Genomic DNA, 24,604 nt, shown 5'->3' with positions numbered 1-24,604 from the left:
ACTGTCTAATGCTTTTCCAGCATCATTTGAGATAATCATGTGGGTTTTTCCTTCATTCTATTAATATGATATATTACATGATTGATTTTTGTATGTTCAGTTGCCTTTACATTTCTTGGATAAATTTCACTTGATCATGCTTTTTAATCCTCTGTTGTCACAAATTACGTATTTATATATTGTGTGCCCCTTAAGATGGATTTAGTATTATCGTTTTATGCATCTATATTTTAAGTTGTATAGTAAATAAGAGTTAAAAACCAATAAAATAAAATAAAAACCAAAAATATCATACTCCCAACTTTTATATTTACCTGTGTAATTAATTTTACAAGTGTTCTTTGTTTCCTTGTATGGCTTGAGTTACAATTAGTGCCCTTTCATTTTTGCTGGAGAATTTTCTTTGGTATTTCTTGTAGAGCAGTTCTACCAGTAATCAACTCCCTCAGCTTTTGTTTATCTAGGAATATCTTATTTTCTCTTTCATCTTTTGAAGTATAGTGTTGCTAGATATAGAATTCTTGGCTGACAGATGTTTTTCTTTCAGAATTTTAAATATGACTACCTTCTAGCCTGTACAGATTCTGAGGGAAATCAGCTATTAGTCTTATTGAGTATTTCTTCTATGTAAAGAGTCACTTTTCCTGATTTAAAGGTTTCGTTTTTGTCTTTGTCCTTTTCCTAGTTTGACCATATGTGTCTGAGTGGGGATATCCTTTAATTTATTCTATGTGGAGTTTATTGTACTTCTTGGCTGTTTAGATTTGTATCTTTTATCAAATTTGGGAGGATTTTAGCTGTTGCTTTCTCAAATACTCTTTCTAGTTTCTCTTTTCTATCCCTCTAGAAATCCCATTACACTTGATGGTGTCCTACAGGTCTCTTATACTATGTTCATTTTTTAAATTTTTTTCTCATCCTGCTCCTCAGACTGAATAATTTCAGTTGACCTGTCTTCATGTTCACTGACTCTTTCTTCTGCCTGCTCAAATCTGTTGTGAAACCCCTCTAGTGAATTTTTTTATTTCAGTGTTATCCTTTTCAGTTCCAAAATTTCTCTTTGGTTCCTTTCTAAAATTTCTATCTCTTTGTTTATATTCTCTATTTAATGGGAATAATTCTCTTGGTTTCCTTTAGTTCTTTTTCCATGGCTTCCTTTAGCTTTTTGAGCATATTTAAAACAGTTGATTTAAAATCTTTTTCTAGTAGTTCAATGCCTGGGCTTCCTCATGGACAGTTTCTATTAATTTTTTTTTTTCCTGTTAATAGCCCATAGTGTTGTGTTTCTTTGCATGCCTTGTAATTTTTGTTTAAAAATTGGGCATTTTGACTTTTATAACATGGCAACTCTGGAAATCAGTTTCACCTCCTTCCCAGAGGTTTGTTGTTACTGCTTGTCATAAGTTGTTTGCTTGTTTTGTGACTTTACTAACCTATATTCTAAGAACTGTATTCTTTGTTGTGTATAGTCTCTGAAGTCTCTGTTCCTTAAACCTGTAGTTAGTTAGTTTGGCAGAGATTTTATGAATACCTGAAGTAAAAAAAGAAATAGAAAAGAGAAAAAAATGTACTTTTCAGGCTTTGCAAATTGGCTCTATATTGGAGAACTTCTTTAACCCCTTAGCCAGGCTATTTTTAATTGTGCCTTAACCTTCACTCCTTGTGCAGTGCCTGAAGGCCAGCTAGAAGTGAAAGCTAAAGGTTTTTTTAGGCCTTTTCTGAGCATGCATCTCGTCTTGGGTGTGTGCATGCCCTTCTCAGTTCTATAGTACACATGGTAGCATTTAAACGCCTTCATTCCCCCACCTTTGTTAACCTTTTTCTTCCCAAGCTTTTTGGTCTGTGTATCGCCAACTGTTGTCCCTTTCCCCAAACTGCTGTAGTCAATACCTGTCCCTTTAAGTGCTTCTGACAAAAAACCACCCAGGAAGCTGGCCTATCCCTGGAAATACTCTGAGTCAGACAAAACACAGGGAAGCCTTTGCATTGGTCTTTGAGTGAGCTACCAGATGGGTGAGGCTCACAACCACTGCTCTTTGAGCGTATGGTCCTTATTGCACCCTCTGGTATTGGAAACCTGCACCACGAATGTGGGCTACCATCCTCACAGCCTCTGCTGAGCTAGGATGTGGAGGATGGTAGGCAGCCTATTTTAAATGTCACAACATCCTCTTACTACAAAGCAACAGCTCTTTTCTTCATCAAGTCTTTCCCTCTGGTTGTTGTAAGACTTTTACTAGATTTCAGAGTTCCGCAAAAGTTGAGTCTGACAGTTTTTGCCAGCTTATCAGCTGTTTTGGGGGAGGGATGGAAGTCTAGAATTCCCTACTCTGTCATTTTGGATGATCAACAGTATCCAGTTTGAGATTTAAAAATAAAAAGGTCTAGGAAATAATTGTACTCAAAAGGAAGAAATTCATCAAAGAGAGTCAGAAGAAATGAAAACTGATAAGGCAAAAAACCAAAAGGAACATTTTCTAGAAACCAAGTTTCTACAGAAGTAAAAGCTGTCCATTCAACCCTATATGAATCATGGTATTACCACATCTAAAATATTTTTATGTCATTCATATGTCAAACAATTAAATGTATCACACCTAACTAATAAGGTATCATACCAAGCTTCTAAAATAATTCTAATGGTTCTTAAACCTGGCTGATAATCAGAATCACCTGCTGAGTTTTTTTAAAATACAAATTCCTGTACTTCCACTCAGAGACTTGTTAAATCAAGGGAGCCTTAGAATCTATATTTTTATCATGCTCCTTAAATAATTATTAAGATAATCTAGGTTTGAGAATGACTGCCTAAAAGGTAAATGAGTGGCTAATATGAGTAACTGTTTCAGAGAAGTAAATGAAGACTGGCATGATTAGCTTGCTTTTGACAGCAGAGAACACTCAGAAATGTATCTCAGTTCCCTATTTCAAATTCTGTTCCCTCTCCTAACCTAGAATCTAAGAAACATCTAAGGGAAAAAGTGGGAATCCAAGTTATTCATTTTGACATTGAGCAGATTATTTTTAAACAATCATATGTAATTTTGTGAATCCATAACATTTTTTAATCAGAATTGTTTTGTCCTAAACTATTGCAAAACCTCACTGAACAATTCACCTTTCTCAGAAAAATGATATAAATAGCCAACAATAGAGTACTCATGTGCAAAACACCCATGTACTTTACACATATTTTATCATTTAATATTTATAACAACCTGATAACATAAATAATTTTAGTCTTATTTGATAGATGAGGAAACTGAGGCACAGAATGATTAAATAACTTGCTTAAGGTCACAGAACAAGTAGGTGTCAGAGTCAGAACATGAATATACACCAAAGTGTATGCTGTACATCATTACAATAAACTCTCTCCCCAAACATGTTATTAACTATTAATAAAAGAGAACTTCATTCTGTAAGTGAGCACTCGTCTCACTGCACTCTTAATATTTTCAAACTTCCCACCGTCCTTTCACAAGTCCTTTTGAACTCCACTAATTCAGTAGCCACTAGCTACATGTGGCCATTAAACACTTGAAATGTGGCATCTGAATTAAGATGTGCTGGAGCATATAATACACACCAGCTTTCAAAAACATAATGCAATATATATATCTCATTAATAATTTTTATATAACATGTTGAAATGAAAATATTTTGATATATTGGATTACATAAAATATATTATTAAAAGTAATTTTACTTGTTTTCTTTTAACTTTTTTAAATGTTTCTACTAGGAAATTTAAACTACCTGGCTCACATTATATATCTATTGGACAGCACTGCTGTAGAGTTTCTTCCATGTCCTTTCTATGATTGTTGACTTTCCACCTATAGCCCCAAATTAGGCTTGTTCTACCCATACCCTTCTGTGGCCCATACAATATGCATCTACTTAAAGGAATTGATGAGATGTGCTTTGGTTTTAACACAAGTTATCTGTGATGAAAAGCCATTTCATATACTCTATCCTTCCATAACTTTTCTGTATACCTAGCTGCAAAGAATCAGTGAATAGATGAGAGAAAAAAGGAGAGACAGTGCAAAATGCTATTTGGTGGTAACTCCAGTCTTTTAACTCCCCAGTAGTGAACTGAAATTTGAAGAAACACAGCAGGTGTGATTACATGTATCACCACATCACTCTGAAATCATGCATGGCAAGTTACCCACACAGTGGCTAAATGTACACTTACCTAAGATTTGCATTAAGTATTCATTTTGTAAGAGTTTAGTGTGACTCTTGTAACATTTTCATTTTAAATGTGATGGAAGTATTTTAGCCTTTTCCATTAACAGTACAAAAGGCAACATTAGAAAAATAAAGGAAAAGCAGAACTACCAAGATAAGCACCACAATCTTTTAGAATAAAGGCCCCCTTTTTTCCTCGGAAGTATGCAACTTCCCACAGGGAAAATTGCAAGAAAATATTTTTCCCTTAGACTTACTGACTTCTTACAGAATTTCAGGTGTGAAAAAGTCTTTAAAAGTCAAGTCCACTGCCAAACTAACATCTGAATGTCCTCTACAACATTTTCAGGTGTTTGTAGTGGAAAACACCCCTTTCCAAGGCTGTTGGTCATTGCTGTTGTCATTTTTCACCATTTTTAGCATTTTTCTTATATTCAGCTAAAATGTATTAACCCGTAGCCTTTACCCATTAGTCCTATTTCTGTGCTCTGCTCTTGGATCAAATAAACCAGTCACACTTGCACATAAGAGTCCTGTCATTACTGAAAGATAGTTGTCTTCCACCTGGAGAATTCACTGGTTCCCACTCATTCTTCTATATACACATTGTCTCATCCCAACATCTACAAATACTAGGTGATCTTCCCTCACCCACAATGCTGTTAACAGGTGACTAAGCAAATGGGAGTTAGGACTTCCACCTCTTGTTTAGAACAAGTGTTCAGCCAGAGGTAGAAGGAGATGTACTAAACAGCAATTTATCAGCTACTCTTTATTAATATTGGTCTTCAAGCAACTCTGCGCTCTCTCACTCCATTTTAAAGAGATGTTGTTAGCCCAATTAAGGGCCTATTGAAATCAATGCAGTCATACAATATGCATATACAAAATCACAAAGTCCCAGGCTGACGGATCAAGGCTTCTTGTTTACCCTTCTATTGTATTGTCAAAGTAGAGTATGTGCCTCTTTCAAGCATTCTTAACCAGGATTCTTTAACTAGAAAAAAAATGAATTAGTATCAGTCTGTAGGCAGGTTTATTAGAAAAAAAGAAGAAAACATCATCTGATCAGATTTTTAGCACAGACAAAATGTAACGGTTTAAACAATATCCATTCAAATAATCATTAAAAGGAGAATTTTTAAAGACTCAACAAAAATAGAGCAGCATATGAAGAGAAAGAGAAAATTTCATCAGTCGATGAAATGACTAAGGAAATAGCCCCTAGAACATAGTTGCATTGTGTTTGGATTTTTTTGCCCATTTTTCTGATTCTTAAATGTTGATTGTTTTGTAGGAAAACCATCTTAATTAAACAGCTTATTACTAAGATTGAGAGATATGCCTCATAAATTATTTACCTTAACACCTAGGACAAATGCACACACATAGTAAAGACAGGTGAGTAAAGACAGGTAGGCCTTAGTTTGTACAAATGACATTCTGAACACAAGTTATGTATATATCACAGTAAGCCAGCAAAGAAGGATTGAGGAAGGTAGACACAGTACTTGGAAGAAAACCCTGGAGGCTGGAATCTAGTCCCAACTCTAACACTAACTTGTTCTATAACCTTGGGAAAATCATTTGATACTACTCTAGTCCATTTTTCCCATCCACAAAATGAGATAGATAAACCAGATAATTGCTAAAATTCTGTCCATTTCTGATACTCTGTGAAATCTAAGTTAAAAGGTACTAATAATTAGTATTCATTAAATACTTGTGTTTTACTAGATACTATGCTAAGCAGTATTTACGTGTATTAACTCATTTAATCCTTAAGGAACCTTGTGAGATAGATACTGGTAGGGAAGTTAAGGAACTTGCCCAGGGTCACAAAATAGTGCAAATGATCTTTTAACCCAGTCTGACTTCAGAACTGGCATGCAACATCCTCACTGTATTACCTCCAAAATGTACAAAAGAAACTTGGTATTTAAAGACAAGTGAATACTTTGGGGAAGTAATCATCTCCTAATTTACCAACTTTTAAGTTCTTACTGCCATGTTATATAGCTTGAGTGTTTCCATTTGTTGGATTTTTTTAAAAAAATCGGGTTATAACCTGTATTTGTTAAATGAGTAGATATTCTTGATCACTGAAAGTTTAAGATGAAGGAAGGCAGCAAAAGATGGAATTTAATCATCCTTGCCTTTCCACATCTTTGGCTGGTGGTTTCCTAAAGTACCATCATACAAATTGCTCAAAAATGATGCTGTGGAAAAATGAATTAGAAAAGAAATTTTTAAATATAACTAATTTTGATCTCTCTCTCTCCCCCCTCTTTCCCACAGTGACTGTTTTGAGCCCAGCAGAAAAAGGTAAGATGATGTTGTAAATTGCATTGGTCAGGACTGTATCCTTCTTTCTATCTAAAAGTAAATTACATAAAAGCCTATAGTAATTGAGCATAAAAGCCTAATTGAGCAACTTCCCTAGGAATATACTTAGGTAAATGGCAAGTTTAGGATGACAGTTTTCAGGAAGCTTACCTGGAAATGGAGCAGTGCATGATACAGTAAGGCTGTTATAGTTGGCTGTATAAAAGTGATTGGAAATTACCAAGATTTATGGTAGAGAAGGACACAAGTAACCACTCTGTCTGCCATAGTGACCTTAGGCTCTTTCTTGGTTCATCACCGTTGTCCTAGATATCTTGCCTTTCTGTCAATCCATCCTTTCTTCACGGAGTAAGGGCCCCCCAGGGGACTTTAAACTCCTTCACCATCACAGTTCTAGTATATTTACTGTGCTCCTCTCTACTCCTCACCATCACCTTGGCTTGACCTGCAGTTTATACTATCTTTCTAAAGAGATTGAGGCATTTTCCATTGAAAAAAGTATAAGGTAAGCATGAGTCTGAACAAATCTGTAGCTTTATGTTATTTTATCAGTAACAATCATGAGTATTTATGTAGCCACTTTACATAGCCACTTTTAATTCTCACTTCATGGAAATTAATTGTTATAATTCATTAACCTACCTAGCATCCATATTATGCTATTTTAAAGCTCTAGTTTGCTATTAGTCATTTAACAGAGGCATTGACTATAGAGGCAACAGAGAATAATAGTTGGGAGATAGTAGACCATAGTATTTAAAAGTGTATGTTCTGGACTTAGAGTCTCTGAATTCAAATCCTGGCTCTGGGCCAGGTGTGGTGGTTCACACCTATAATCCTAGCACTCTGGGAGGCCAAGGCGGGTGGATCGCTCGAAGTCAAGAGTTCGAAACCAGCCTGAGAAAGAGCGAGATTCCTGTCTCTACTAAAAATAGAAAGAAATTAATTGGCCAACTAAAAATATATAGAAAAAATTAGCCAGGCATGGTGGCGCGTGCCTGTAGTTGCAGCTACTCGGGAGGCTGAGGCAGGAGGATCGCTTGAGCCCAGGAGTTTGAGGTTGTAGTGAGCTATGATGATGCCTCTGTACTCTATCTGTCTCAAATATATATATACACACACACATCCTGGCTCTGCTACTTCCTAATAAATTATTTTACCTCCTGTGCCCATTTTATTCTTCTGTAGAATTGAAATAATAATACTACCCATTTCATAGAGTTGTGAAAATATAACAAGTTAATGCATGTAAAGCACCTAGAACAGTGGTCAAGAAAGCACATACTGATGACTCAATAAAGGTTTGCTACTATGATTATAGTGTTAGAACAAGTCCAGAGTTGCCTCTTATTCATGTGCATGGTTCTTAAGGTCAGAGATCATCTTCTGTATAAAAATATTATTAATAAATAATTATAAATAAATATTTTCCACAACACACTTTCAAGATGAGTGGGGGCTTAGATGATGCTTTAGCATGATAGGAATAACAATACAAGGTATTGTCCCAGGTACTGTGCTAAGTATTATTATATATACATTATATCCTTCAATATGTACATAAACACAATGATGTAGATACTCTTATATCCATTTCATACAGAGCAAAACTGAAATTTAGAGAACTTAAGTAACTTATTCCAGTTCATCTAGCTAGTAAGTGGTAGGATTCAAACTCAGAACTGTCTGACTTCAAAGCTCATGCACCTATCCAAACTTACACTTGTATTTTACATTACTTTTCTTTTATTTACTTTTTAGAATGGGGTCTTGCTATGTTGCCCAGGGTGGCTTTGATCTTTTCAGCTTAAGTGATCCTCCCATCTTAGCCTCCTGAGTACCTAGGACTACAAGCGCTTGCCATTGCACCCAATTCAGTTCAAAGCCTTCCTGATAGCATCAATCCATTTACCAGGATTTGAGTTCTCTAGGAGATTGTTACTACAATGTATGATCTCTATGGTCTCTTTTGACTTTAGGATTCTGTGATTCCAAAGCACTTTCCTCCTGATAGTTCTTAGATTTATCAACACAGTAAAGAATAAGATTAAGTTTTGCTTCTTCCTTCTGCAGCAGGGCATAATGGGACCAAGCACAAGATTTATACAACAGAAGATCTGTGTTAGAGTTCCAACTCTATCATTTACTAGCTCTTTGACCTTTGGAAAGGGCCTCGACTTTCTGAACCTCAATTCCTATAAAATGAGGCTAATTTAATAACAGTAGCTTACAGATTTCTTGTAAGCTAATGAAAGTATATAGCAGTAAACTGCTTTGTAAATGTTAAATATTAACAATCTTAGTTGTTACTTTTTTAATATGTCAGGATTCTCAGAGACAGTGGAAGCCATAAACAAAAACAATATTCAATTAGAACAAAAAATTCAAAGGTTTGACTTGTAAAAACCTTCTGAATGGTAGGGCAGGTTACTAAGTGCTGTGGATTCCCCTTTTCAGAAAGTATCAGACACATGTACTCACCATCAAATTGGTATTAACTGATCAACACTTACGTGCACATATAGTAGTAACATTCATCCGGTGTTGGGCAGATGGCAGGGGTGGAGGGGATGGGTATATTCACACCTAATGAGTGTGGTATGCACCATCTGGGGGATGGGCACACTTGAAGCTCTGACTTGGGTGGGGCAAAAGCAATATATGTAACCTAAACATTTGTATACCTATAATATGTTGAAATTAAAAAAGAAATAAATAAAAAGAAAGTGTCAGACACCCAACTATCTGACATAAATCAGTGAGCCTTGCCTAGAAACAGACCAATAGGCTAATGACTATCTGAGGTCCCTTCTAACCCTGTGAATCTGTGACTTGTTTAAACTATGCTGCACTATTAAAGTAGAGCACAATACAGTATATGACTGTCAGTAGGAACATTATTTGCCAAAGTCAAAGAAAAAACAAGGCAAAGAAATGAAAGCCTCAAAACACATAACCTTTCATTAGTCTCCAAAGCTTAAGGAAACCATAATCAAACGTACTGCAAAAGTTTTCCCATTTCTTGTCTACTTAATGGCTCTTGTACTGGGCTGAAGAGTGTCTTTCCAAAATTCATGTCTACCTGGAACTTGTAAATGTGACCTTATTTAGAAATAGGATCTTTTCAGATGTTATCCAATTTAAGATGATTTCATACTGGATTAGAGTGAGCGCTAATCCAGTAACTGGTGTCTTTTTAAGAAGAGGGAAATTTGGATATACAGATACACAAAGAGAGAGGATGGCCACGTGAAGATGGTGGCAGAGATTGGGGTTATGCTGCCACAAACGAAGGAACCCTAAGGGTTGCCAACAACTACCAGAAGCTAGAAAGAGGGAAGGAAGGATCTTCCCCTGGAACCTTCAGTAAGAGAATGGCCTTGCCTATATACCTTGATCTCAGACTTCTAGCCTCCAGAGCTGAGAGAATAAATTTCTGTTATTTTAAGCCACCCAGTTTATTATAATTTGTTATCACAGCCCTAGGAAACTAATATAGTTCCTGTTAAATTTCAATCTCTACTGTACTGTTAAAAGCACCATAACAATAACAAAAAGCATAGTAACAGTAGCAAATCAGCAAAGATTTTGGTGTTAGACCCACCTGGGATTGAGTCTTGACTTTGCCACTTACCACGTATATAATGTTGGGGAACTTAACCTAACTTTCACTTTCTTCCTCTGTAAAGTGGAGATAATACCTACCTTTCATGGTTATTTTGAATACTAATGAGAGTGCTCAAGATTATATAAGTCTCTTGGTATAGTTCCTGGCACGTGATAAATACAAAATAAATAATAGTCAGTACTATCATGGTTATTATTCGTATTGGTATTAACATTGGAGAGTATCTAAAAGATCTTTTTTCTAAGAAGTATAACGTATTTCAGGACTATAATTCCTTATGACTCCTCTTGTGAATAGATTGTCAAAATCCATGCATTTATGTTTTATAGGTAAAACAACTGAGATTCCAAGAAGTAAAATATGTTCACCTGATCATGCTGATTCTAGTATACAGAAAGGACTAAAGCCCAGGTCATCTGAACCACAGTTCTGAGTGTTATATGTCAGCTTTAGTTTTACAGGACTCAGATATTCTTTTTTTTTTTAAAGATGTGAGTCCATATTTTCTTCCATATATCATACTTTTGAAGACATGATAGTAATGTATTTATTTTGCTTTCATAAGTGTTTTACATAAATGATCATATTAAGCATCATACTATCCATATTTTGAAGATCTTGACTGGAAATTCTTCCCTCCTCTACCCTTGAAGTGAGGATCTGTGGTGAGCTGGAGATTAGGAATTTAGTAGAGTCCAAAGATGGAGTAAGGCTAAGAGATGAACTTAGGAATAAGGTAGAAATCAAGCATGATCAATCAGACAATTATCATATAATCAAGAGTAATGCATTGCCCATAGTTGCTCATCTTCAAAAAGGGCCATTAATCACTTTAAACAAAAAAGTTCAACTCACTCTCTGAAAATTCATTTGTGTTTTGAATGGTTTGCAGACTAAATTTTCTAATTTCTCTCTTAAAATGGTTGTAATTATCTACCTTTTCGGAAATAGATATCATTCCTAAATAATAGAACTGTTATGGGCTGACTTGTGTCCCCTCAAAATTCTTATGTTGAAGTCCTACCCTCCAGCACCTCAGAATGTGACTATATTTGGAGAAAGGGCCTTTAAAGAGGTAATTACGTTAAAATGAGGTATAGAATATATTACCCTACATTATTCCCTCTGCCCCATTTGTAAACAGTCCTCTTACTCCCCACCCCTGGCAACCATTGATCTGTTTTCTGTCCCTATAGTTTTATCTTTCTCATAAGGTCATATAAATTGAATCACACAGTTTGTAGCCTTTTGTATTTGGTTTCTTTCACTTAGCAGCTACATTTTTAACATTCATCTATGTCAGTGCATATATGAGTAATTTGTTTCTTTTTATTGCTAAGTTGTATTCCATATGACAAATAAACCACTATTTGCTTATTCATTCACCAGCTTAGAAGCATTTGGGTTGTTTTCAGTTTTTAGCTATTTTTTTAATTTTTAATTTTTCATTATTATGAGTACTTAATAGTTGTTTATAGGGTACATGTGATGTTTTGATATAGGCATGCAATGTGAATTAATCAAATCAGGGTAATTGGGGTATTTATCACCTCAAACATTTATCATTTCTTTGTGTTAGGAACATTCCAATTTCACTCTTTTAGTTATTTTAAAGTATGCCCTAAATTATTGTTGATTATAGTCACTTTGTTGTGCTGTGAAACATTGTTCATTGTATCTATCTAACTATATTTTTGTACCCATTAACCATCCCCACTGTATTCCCCCCTCCCTGCTGCCCTTCCCAGCCACTGGTAACCATCATTCTACTCTCTGTCTCTATGAGATCAATTGTTTAACCACTTTGGTACTGTGCTCACCAGCCTCAAAAACCTTGCCCACAGCCGGCACTCATAGTCCGCAGGATAGTTTGTGCTGTGCATTGACGATGAATCCGTTTTGCTCTTGTGTGATGAGGAAAGCTTGAAAGCACTGAAAGCTTGTTTTACTTTACAGGCAGCTTTAGGAAAATAACTATAATAACTGCTAGTAATGACTTGTTAAAAGGTCACAGATTTGTAGTAACTTATTAGCTGAACGTACGCACTGCAACTGCAGAGATAAAAGCAAAAGTTTTGGGCTGTTGGCTAAAGTCGACACTCGCATTCATCTGTGGTTGTCAACTGTACCCGACGCTCGTACCGAAGTGGTTAAATATTTAGCTCCCACATATGAGTGAGAACATGCAAGATTTATCTTTCCGTGCCTATTTCACTTAACATAATATTCTCCAGTTCCATCCATTTTGTTACGAATGGCAGCGTTCTTTTTTATGGCTATATGATATTCCATTGTGTGTATGTACTACAATTTCTTTATCCATTCATCCATTGAGAGACACCTAGGTTGATTTCAAATCTTGGCTATTGTAAATAGTGCTGCAATTAACATGAAAGTGCAGATATCTTTTTGATATACTGATTTCCCTTCTTTTGGATAAATACCTAGCACTGGGATTGCTGGGTCATATGGTATTAATAGTTATATTTTTAGTTTTGTATGGAATCTTCATACTGTTCCCCATAGTGGTTACACTAATTTTCATTACCACCAACAGTGTACAAGTTTCCCCTTTCTCTGCATCCTCACCAGCATTCATATTGCCTTTTTGATAAAAGCCATTTTTACTGGGGTGAGATGGTAGATATCTCATTGTAGTTTTGATTTGCATTTCTCTGATGACTAATGATGTTGAGTGTTTTTTCACATGCTTGTTGGCCATTTGTGTATCTTCTTTTGAGAAATATCTATTCAGATCTTAACCCATTTTAAAATCAGATTATTTGATTATTTTCTTATGGAGTTTTTGGAGTTCCTCCTATATTCTAGTTATTAATGCCTTATCAGATGGGTAGTTTGAAAATATTGTCTACCATTCTGTGGGTTGTCTCCTTCTTTTGTCAGTTACTTTGCTGTGCAGAAGCTTTTTAGCTTGATGTGGTCCCATTTGTCCAATTTTGCTTTGGTTGCCTGTGCTTTGAGTATATTAGTCAAGAAGTCCTTGCCCAGACCCATATCTTGAAGTATTTCCCCAATGTTTTCCTTTAGTGGTTTCATAGTTTCAGGTCTTAGATTTAAGTCTTTAATCCATGTAATTTGATTTTTTTTATACATCTGGATATCAAGCTTTCCCAGTACTATTTATTGAAGAGACTGTCCTTTTCTCAATTCATGTTCTTGGCACCTTTGTTGAAGATAGCTTCACTACAGGTGTGTGGGTTTATTTCTGGGTCTTTTATTTGGTTGCATTGCTCTATATGTCTGTGTTTATGATTGTACCATGCTGTTTTGGTTACTACAGCTCTGTAGTATAATTTGAAATCAGGTAGTGTGATTCCTCCAGTTTTGTTCTTTTTGCTCAGGATGGCTTTGGCCATTCTGAGTCTTTTGCAGTCCCACATAAATTTTAGGATTATTGTTTCTATTTCTGTGAAGAATATCACTGGTGTTTTGATGGAGATTGTTTTGAATCTAGATTCTTTTGGGTAGTATGGACATTTTAACAATATTGATTCTTCCAATACATGAGCATGGAATATCTTTCCATTTCTTTGTGTCCTCTTCAATTTCTTTCATCGATGTTTTATAGTTTCAATGGTAGAGATCTTCCACTTCTTTGGTTAAGTTTATTCCCAGGTATTTTATCGTATTTGTAACTATTGTAAATGGGATTACTTTCTCGGTTTCTTTTTCAGATTGTTTGCTGTTGGCATATAGAAATGCTATTGATTTCTGTATGTTGATTTTGTATCCTGGAACTTTATTGGATTTGTTTATCAGTTCTAATAGTGTTTGTGTGTGTGTGTGTGTGTGTGTGTGTGAAGTCTTGAGGTTTTCTCTAGATATAAGATCATATCATCTGCAAACAAGGATAATTTGACTTTTTCCTTACCAATTTAGATGCCCTTTTATTTCCTTCTCTTATCTGTTTTCTCTAGCTGGAACCTCCAGTACTATGTTGAATAACAGTGCTGAGAGTGGGCATCCTTGTCTTGTTCCAGATCTTGGAGGAAAGGCTTTGAGTTGTTGCCTATTCAGTATGGTACCAGCTGTGGGTCTGTTATATATGGCTTTTATTGTGTTGAGATATGTTCCTTCTATACCCAGTTTTTTTTTTTTTTTTGGCATTTTTACCATGAAGGGATATTGAATTTTATCAAATCCTTTTCCACATCAATTGAATTGATCATATGGTTTTTGTCCTTCATTCTGTTGATATGATGTATCACATTGACAGATTGGCATATGTTGAACTGTAGTTACATCCCTGGGATGAATCCCACTTGATCATGATAAATAATCTTTTTAATATGTTGTTGAATTCTGTTTGTTAGTGTTTTGTTGAGAATTTTTGTATCTATGTTCATCAGAGATGTTGGCTTATAGTTTTCTTTTTTTGTTGTGTCTTTGTCTGGTTTTGGTGTCAGGGTGATACAGGCTTCATAAAATGAGTTTGGGAGTATCCCTTCCTCCTCAATTTTTTGAATAGTTTAAGTAGGATTGGTATTAGTTCTTTTTTAAATGTGTGGTAGAATTCGACAGTGAAGCCATCAGGTCCTGGGCTTTGCGATGGGAGGCTTTTTATTACTGCTTCTATCTCATTACTTATTATTGGTTTATTCAGGTTTTGGATTTCTTCCTGGTTCAGTTTTGGGCTAAAAAAGTAGAACTGATAAGAATATACATATACAGGCCTTTGTGAGGATATATGTTTTTATTTCTTTTGGGTAAATACCTAGGAGTGGGATTTCTAGGTCATATGGTAAGTGTATGTTTAACTTTATAGGGAGCTGCCAAAGTGTTTTCCAAAGAGGTTCTACCATTTTGCTATCCTACCAGTGATATATGAGAGTTCTAGTTGCTCTACGTCTTCACTATCACTTGATGATGTCACTTTGTTTTTATTTCTGTTGTTTTACCATTCTATTATGTAGGAAATGGTATCTCCTTATGGTTTGTTTTTATTTTCCTTATGGTTTTTAATTTGTACTTCTGTAATGACTAGTGTTATTTAGCATTTTTCATGTGTTTGTTTGCCATCTGTATATCTTCTTTTGTGAAGTGTCTAAGTCTTTTGCCCATTTTTTATTGAGTTGTTTATCTTATTGAATTGTAAAGTCTTTAAATGTCTGAATGTACATGTCTTTGTTTTTAACCAAATTTGATTTCCCTCCATGGAGGAAAATTAGTATTAATGAGAGGTCCTTGTCTTATGCTTAATATGAGGAAAATGCATCTAACAATTAGAGTTTTCCAGCAATAGAATGGTTGCCCCAGGGGTTGATAAGTTCCCCATTACTTAAGATGTTCAAACAAAAACTGGGTAACCAATTATTAGGGATAATATAAAACATATTAATGCATATTCTAGACCATTGGACTAAATAGTATCTAAGGTCCCTTCTAACTTTGAAAATTTATGATATTAATATAAATTAAGTCAACCTCATGTTAATGAGGAAGAGGAATTATTGGTTGCATCAACAGAGGGTAATCCATTCTGAGGGAACCAAGCTGTAATTGGTAGAACCTCTGCCACTTCCCCAGCCAGTGAACTAGCTCACAAATCCCTATTTTACATACAGAATAATGTTATCCCAATGATCCATTTTAAACCAAAAAAGGAGCCAAAGATTATTCCCCAAGGGATATTGTCCTGTGTACTTCTTTATCCCCAAGATTAAAGAATCAATGAAATTTGGGGTAGACATTATTAATAAGAGACTGCAAACAAACCATTTTCCTCTTTTTATTTTTTTAAGTTTTTTTTTTTTTTTTTTTTGAGACAGAGTCTCTCTTTGTTGCCCAGGCTAGAGTGAGTGCCGTGGCGTCAGCCTAGCTCACAGCAACCTCAAACTCCTGGGCTCAAGGGATCCTCCTGCCTCAGCCTCCCGAGTAGCTGGGACTACAGGCATGCGCCACCATGCCCGGCTAATTTTTTGTATGTATTAGTTGGCCAATTAATTTCTTTCTATTTATAGTAGAGACGGGGTCTCGCTCTTGCTCAGGCTGGTCTCGAACTCCTGACCTCGAGCAATCCGCCCGCCTCGGCCTCCCAGAGAGCTAGGATTACAGGCGTGAGCCACCGCGCCCGGCCTTTTTTAAGTTTTTTTTAGAGACTGGGTCTTTCTGTATTGCTTGGTCTTGAACCATTGGCCTCAAGTGATCGTCCTGCCCCGACCTCCCAAAATGCCAAGATGGATTAAAGGAGTAAGCCACTGTGCCTGGCATTCTCCTCTTTTTTAAAAAAGCAATGGTGTGTCTGCCCCTGAAATCTGTGTAATTTTCATCACCATATCTCAGAAAACAAATTACCAAGATTTAAGAGGAAGAAGACTGATGTTTATTCAGTCCATAGAGTATGTCAGCTACTTTCACACATTTAAGTCAATTAGTTCTCACAACAACCTTGGCAAGCAGGTATTTTAATTATATACAATACTATATCTATATTATATATATATGCACACACATACATATAAATATATATGATCATATGTATACACATATGACTATTGGAAAGGTTAACCAACTTCTCAAAAACACACAGTTATTAAGTGGCAGATCCAGACTTCAAACTCTAGTCATCTAATTCCACATCCATTGTATTTTACACAACACCTTAATGCTCAAAACAGACCAAAAAGGAAAGGTCTTTTCAGCATGGAAAAAACAAAAACCGAAAGGGACTGTAATCCAAGTCCATAAGCATATGAAGTTTATGTATTTTTTTAGCTTGGTGTCATTCACCAAATCCCAATTCACAGGAATTAGAAAGTTCTTTGAAACTTAAAAATACTAAGTTTAAGACAACTGAAATGAATCCCTGCTTTGCATAGTGGCTGATGAACTTATAAGACTCATTACCCCCAAGAGTTGATATAGACTGAAAACATAATCAGCTTTATAAAAGTGTTATATAAATTGATAAATGGTAGATGCCTAATGGATAATTAGGAGAAATTTGTATATTTGAGATAACCCTAACTTTTGAAGTGAATATCAATGAAGAAAACCATGCCCTTTAAAAACATAATGCCACTTATTGGCATCAGAATTTGATCCCACCTTAGGGATACTTCTAGGGAGTAGCTGGCTAAACCTCGGAAACAAATTTTGAGAAAATCTTGAATTTTAAGGGGTAGCAAAATCATGGAAACAACTCTTTGGCAATTCTTGTATTTTCGTGAAATATCCTTAGGTCCTTGAGCACAACACATAGCCCTCTTACCCCATTCTCTCTTTTCCTTCAGATAGCTGAGAGACAAGGTCTAGCTCTTTATTAGAGCCTGTAAAGCAGTGAAAGAAAAAAGTAAGGCATATATTAGAACTCAAATATTAGAATCAATACCTCATTGCTAAGTGTTCTGCACAAAGGGAGATGTGACTGTCTGGCTGACAAATTTCGCCCTGATGATAATTTGGGGGTTTCCATCCTGAGCCAAAATGGGGATTTTAATGAAGACTTTTTCAATTGCTAAGACAACAGCTACTGTTCTTATTTGAATTATAGTGTGTAGTTGCAAGGTACTTCCCTCTCCCCATTAGCCCCCTCAACCAACCCAAATGCTTTTAGTAATCAATTGGTATGAAAGATATTACAGAAAATAGTGTCTTTTTAAACTAGTTTCCAACAATAGCTTTTAAAGAAAAGAGGTGTGTTATATAATTGCCACAGTAACAGCCTTAGCATTTATGTGTCTGAATATGTATAGTAAAACTGCATTACTTTCCTCTTTTCCCCACTTTGGTGCTAATCTTGCTGAATTCATTCTTATTCTCACAAGAAGGTACATGCAGGCATCACATACACACACACACACACACACACACACACAAAATCAACCATTTTCTACTAGTCTCTGGAAGCAACACTTAGAAAGGGCATCCTGCTGGTGAAAGATGTTGCTAACAACAACTTTATGCTACTTTTACCATGTATTTTCAGATTCCATAATTTTTATCAAAGTGTTTATAAATCATTATTTCCGATAAAAAGCTCAAGTAGTCTTTCTCATTTCAGAAGCTATTTCCATAATGGAATATTCACATCACAACACAGTGACTAAATTCAGAACAACTTCATGCTTGAGTGGATTTTTCCTTGGCAGTTGGTCACGTTCCTTATGGTTGATTTCTGCTCTCCCTGAAAACCTTTACACCTTGTGGAAGGAAAGAAAGAAAAAAAAAAAAAAACACTTGAAAGGCTTTTGGCTTTCATGCAATAATCATAGCTCTAGCAGCTTCTGATGTTCCATGACTGTAATCACTGCCAGATAAGTGAAAGGCTCTACTGTGCCTATTTGCTTAAAAAGATGTTTTCCCATTTCCATTCCAATGTCAATGAGTAGCAACAGTTCAGGGATATAGTTCATAGCTGCTTGATTTCTCTAATGATCTGAAACCCCACTGCAACATCACACTTGAAAGGAAAGATTCAGCATCCCTGCAGTTTGTAAGGATGACTGTTCTAGGTACAAAAGAATTAATTATAAAGAAATGTGTCGCACATTTTTAAGGCAAAAAAGAATAGACATGCACACATTTGGGACCATAGCTTAGGAACATCATATATAGAGAGAAACAAATTGGGAATCATGAGGCCTGCTGGGAGTTCAAGAATACTCACTTTAGTGTATTGGTAGAGATGATGTAATTGCCTTCCAGGGATGTGGGAGAGGAGCTTCCTTCTTGAGATGGTAGGCTAAACAACCAAATGGCCTCTAAGAGCCTGTTTTTCATGGGTCATCTACATCACAATCACCTGGGGGAGTTGTTGGATTCTTGGACTCTATCTCAAACTACCAATTTAGAATCTTTGGTATAGGGATTGACAATTGGCATTTTAATAACCTTTCTGGGTGATTTTGATGCAAACTGAATTTTGAGAATCACTCTAAGGAAAAGCACTCTGGACTGGAAATGAAGAAACTTGGATTCTGGTTCCATTGCTTCCATACCTTTGCTGGGTAATCCTGATCAAATCACTTGCTCTCCCTGGGCCTCATTTGCCTCTCTATAAAATAAGAGGGTTGAACTAGATGATCTCTGTGGTCTCACACAACTCTAAGATTTTTATGAAATCTGTGGTACAGTCCCTATTCTAGCAATCTATTGAATGACCTTGACTTATGCGTTTAACCTCAACATCCTTCATTTTCTATCCATCTACAAAAAAGTAACCATAATTCTATGAAACCCTGGAATACAGAAATGGGAGCTTGGTACAATTGGTACTAATTGATCAATGCTTATATGCACATATGGAAGTAACATTCAGTGGGGATCGGGCAGATGGGAGGGGGTAGGAGAGGATGGGTAAATTCACACCCAATGGGTATGGTGCGTGTTGTCTGGGGGACAGACACACTTATAGCTTTGACTCAGGTGGTGCAAAGGCAATTTATGTGACCAAAGTGTTTGTACCCCAATAATATTTTGAAATAAAAAAAGAAAAGTGGAAACATAAAAATAAGAAACAATTTAAAGGTCTTGCCTAAGATCAAAAATTCTAATAACACTTCACAAAGGCTAAACTATGGAGGAAGAGGCACTCTCATTCATTGATGATGAGAATGTAAATTAAATACAACTTGTCTTAATGGCAATTTGGCAATATCTACCAAAAGGCATACCATTTAGCCTTGCAGTTCCACTTCAGGGAATTGATCCTACAGATATTTTATGTACATGTGCTGATGACATATATACAAATTATTCATTGAAGCATTATTTGTGGTAGCAAGAGAAGGGAGGAAAAACTAAATTTCTACCATAGACAGTCTGGTTAAATAAATTATGATACCTTCATGCAATGGAATCCCGTGTAACCTTTTAAAAGGATGGTGAGGAAGCTCACTCTCTCTAAGTTTTATTAAGTGTAATGTAATGTAAAGATCTCTAACTTACAGTAAATGAAAAAGAAGTAAAATGCAAAAAAAAGTGTGTATTGAATACTGCTATTTGTGTGAGAAAACACAATGTGTGGGTGATTTTATATGTACAAAATCTGAAAGGATACACAATAAAGTCATTGCCTTGTGACATTGGTTTCTTTCGTAGGGTAACTGGGTGGCTGAGGGACAGTGATAGGAGAGAGAGTTTTCACTGTATACTATTCTATACCTTCAAATTTTGAACTTTGTGAATGTATTACCTTTTAAAAAATACAATGAATAATTTAAAATATTACAAACATTTCATGTTTATTGTGTGTACATATTTATATAAACATATAAAAATAAGATCTGGAATGATACATACCAAACACCAAAGAAGTGTTATGCTTTAGGATGGGGAAGTGAGAAGTAAGATGTATGCATGTAGTGGACATTTATTTTTCACCTTATATTGCTTGAATTTTAAGATGAGATATTATAATTACAAAAATCAAGCACATATAAAAGGCCTTAGAGTATTGGTTTTTGAGCACTGGGCAAAAAGAGTAAGGCTTTTTCCATTTCAACCATAAATGTATGAATGGCTCAGTCCTATTAACTTTGGTCTTGTCACATCATTCCCTTGAGTCTTTCTGATGGATTGAAATAATAAGACCATGCCATTCAAGGACTTGCAGTAAAACAGTAAACTGATTTTCAGTTTTATAACCACCTCTGTGCAGAATACCAAAATTCCACATATCAGAAGAGCTATCTAAGAGGCAAAGAGCATGAAAAGAAAGGCAGTGGAGAGCCACATGTACAACTTTCTCAGAAGTATAACTCACACTTCAAAAATGTGTAGTCTTTGGAGCTACTGAAAAGAACTTAGGATTTAGAGTCTGAAGTCCTGTGTTTAATACCTGGCTACATTAGTGTGTTAAGTGTGTGACTTTGGTTAATCAACTACCCCTGATAGTTTATCAGCTATCCTTAACCTGTTACCTATCTCATAAAGTTATTGAGAAAATTAAATGAGATAATAATATGTGAAAGCTTGTGTAAACTGTAAAATGCTATGTAAATTATATCATCATCACCTTTGAGCACCCACAGTGGCAGAGATAATGACAATTGGCTAAAGTATTAAATAGCTTCTCCTACATTGTCATATAAAGGACATTCCCCCCTTTGTTTCCAGAATCACATGGCAACTTTGAAGGCATGCAACTTCCAGAAAGCCTTTAGTTCAGAATTTGGCATTATGACTTGTTTGTGTCACTGGATGGGAAAATGCTAAGAATTAACATTTCATAATAATATTAGAGAATATGTGATAATAAGAAAAGAAATAGAAATTTGTCATTGAGCTTTGTCTGTTTGAACTCTTAGATAAAAAGATAATATAAACACTGATTTTGTTTTAATTTCAGTTATCTACCTCATACTCTACCATGCCATCTTTGTGTTCTTTGCCTGGACCTACTGGAAGTCTATCTTTACACTGCCACAGCAGCCAAACCAGAAGGTAAGAATATTGGTTACTTTTTAAAGACTAAGAACAGAGGAAAGTAGAAATACCAATAAAGCAAGAAGAGGACAGTAACAGGAGAAAATAACTTCTATTTGCTACCATGACAAAAGAGTCATGGTAATCTTAAAGAAAGACTCTTATAGGTGAATTAAGGATAGGATAGGCTATTGAAGAAGTTTGTGAAATCATCAGCCCTGGATATCCTTAAGACTAGAAAACCACTACCTGCCTTGGTAATATAATTCAAAAAACAAGAACCCACTTGGATTCTGGGGCCTCATCTAGTTCAATTCTATAAAACTATTATTTTAGTATCCAGCAAGACTCTGAGAAAAAAATACAGCAGTTAAATCAAACATTTTCAAACTGTGTTCTCTTGAATCCAAATGTTTCATACAACATTTAGAAGGGTTTGTGAAAGAATTTGTGATCATATCAGGCATTTATAATGTGTAACTACTCTAAAACAGGTTAGGTTCCAAAGTAGGAAAAAAACAATACTAGAGATTTTAACTGCCTCTAAACATTAGGAAAAAATACTGAGTTAAATTTTTGCCTTCCATGGCCGGGGGCGGTGGCTCACGCCTGTAATCCTAGCACTCTGGGAGGCCGAAGCGGGCGGATTGCTCGAGGTCAGGAGTTCGAAACCAGCCTGAGCAAGAGCGAGACCCCGTCTCTACTATAAATAGAAAGAAATTAATTGGCCAACTGATATATATATAAAAAATTAGCCGGGCATGGTGGCGCATGCCTGTAGTCCCAGCTACTTGGGAGACTGAGGCAGCAGGATGCTTGAGCCCAGGAGTTTGAGGTTGCTGTGAGCTAGGCTGACGCCACGGCACTCACTCTAGCCTGGGCAACAAAGCAAGACTCTGTCTCAAAAAAAAGTAAAATAAAATAAATTTTTGCCTTCCTGGAATCGAAATGGTACACAAAAAAAAATAAAATTAACCACAGAGAAGGGTAGGAATTGAAGAACATAAGAGATATAAGATATGTAGAAAATAAAGAACAAAATGGTAGAAGTCCTTCCTAATGAATAATTACTTGAATCTAAACAGATTAAATTATTCAATTAAAAGGCTGAGATTGGCAGAGTGGTTAAAAAAATCATGATCTATTATATCTTTTTAAAAAATTTTTAAGATTTCAGAATATTATAGAGTACAAATGTTTAGGTTACATGTATGGCCTTTGCAACACACAAATCAGAGCTACAAGCATGCCCATGCCCTAGACAGCGTGTACCGCATCTATTAGGTGTGAATATACCCATCCCCTCCTCACCCTTCTCACCTGCCTGACACCTAATGAATATTACTTCCATATGTGCACATAAGTGTTGATCAATTAGTACCAATTTGATGGCTAGTATATGTGGTGCTTGTTTTTCCATTCTTGTGATACTTCACTTAGAAGAATGGGCTCCAACTCCATCCAGGATAATACAGGAGATGTTAGTTCACCATTATTTTTTTGTGCCTGAGTGATGTTCCATGATATACATATACCACATTTTATTAATTGACTCATGTATTGATAGGCAAAGATGTTTCCACATCTTTGCAATTGTGAATTGTCATGCTATAAACATCCAAGTGCAGATGTCTTTATTAGAAAATGTCTTTTTTTTCCTTTGTGTAGATGCCCGGTAGTAGGATTGCTGGATCAAATTGGTAGTTCTACTTTTAGTTCTTTGAGGTATCTCCATATTGCTTTCCATAGAGTTTGTACTAGTTATATCTTTATGCTGTCTGCAAAAGACTAAGTTTAGAACCAAAGACATGAATAAGTTGAACATGAAAGATTCTAAAAAGATATTCCATGCAAGTGATAATCAAAACAGAGCAATGATGGCTGCAATAATATCACACAAAAGAAACTTTACATCAAAAACTGTTACAAGAGACAAAAGAAGGACATTATATACTGATAAAAGGGTCAATTTATGAAGAATATGTGATAATTATAAACATATACACCTAACAAGAGAGCCCCAAAATATAAGAAGCAAAGATTTATGAAAAAATTAAAGGAAAAAATACACACAGTCCTACAATAGTAGTTGGAGACTTCAATACTACATTCTTTTTTCAAGAATGGATAGAACAACTAAACAGAAGATCAATAATGAAATAGAGGATTTGAATAACACTATAAAGTAGCTACATGTAACATTCATGTATAGGGCACTCCACTCCAAAATAGCAGAATACACCTTCCTCCCAAGTGTACCTGGTATATTCTCTAGGATAGACAATGTATTAAGCCATAAAACAAATCTTAATAAATTTAAAAGGTTGAAATCATATAAAGTATCTTCTTTGACTGCAGTGGAATGAAACTGAAATAAACAACATAAGGAAAACTACAAATTTACAAAAATGTGGAAATTAAATATACTCTGAACCAATTAATCAAATAAGAGATCACAAGGGAAATTAGAAAATACTTTGAGATGAATCAAAAAAATGCCAAAAATATGGGATGCAATGAAGCAGTGCTCAGAGGAAAGTTTATAGCTGTAAACACCTACATTTAAAAAAGAATAATATCCCAATATAAATTGTCTAACTATAATCTTAAAGAACCAGAAAATAAATAGCAATCTAAAACCAAAGTTAACAGAGGGAAATAATAAGGATTAAAAGAGAAATAAACAGAATAGGGAATAAAAAACAATAGAATAACAAAACAAAAAGTGAAGCTTTGAAAAGCTTAATAAAATTGACAAACATTTAGCTAGACTGAGAAAGAAGGAGGGAAGGGAAGAAAAGAGAGGGGAAGGAGAAAGGAAAGCACACACAAATAACTAGTATCAGAAATGAAAATGAGGACAATACTACCAACCTTACAGAAATAGAAAGAATTGTAAGAAAATAATATGAAGAACTATGTGCCAACAAATTAGATAACCTAGATGAAATGGAAAAATTCCTAGAAAGACACAAACTACCTAAACTGACTCAAGAAGAGATAAAAAATCTGGATAGACCTACAACATGTAAAAAAATTGAA

General features: G+C 35.4%; 1 protein-coding gene across 1 annotated transcript in view; it reads left to right on the top strand.

The window, feature by feature from the left end:
* The window catches only part of ZDHHC15 (zDHHC palmitoyltransferase 15), a 96,442-nt gene that overhangs the window by 8,222 nt on the left and 63,616 nt on the right, over nucleotides 1-24,604 (top strand). Inside the window, exons 2-3 of the mRNA XM_012755350.3 lie at nucleotides 6,499-6,525; nucleotides 21,486-21,580. Of these exons, the coding sequence (XP_012610804.1) occupies nucleotides 6,499-6,525; nucleotides 21,486-21,580 (122 nt within the window). The remainder of the gene's footprint in view (nucleotides 1-6,498; nucleotides 6,526-21,485; nucleotides 21,581-24,604) is intronic.

This window comes from Microcebus murinus, chromosome X (genome assembly GCF_040939455.1).
Source record: "Microcebus murinus isolate Inina chromosome X, M.murinus_Inina_mat1.0, whole genome shotgun sequence".
Lineage (NCBI taxonomy): Eukaryota > Metazoa > Chordata > Mammalia > Primates > Cheirogaleidae > Microcebus > Microcebus murinus.
Note: the sequence above shows the minus strand (reverse complement) of the source record. Positions and strands in the feature narration are given on the sequence as shown.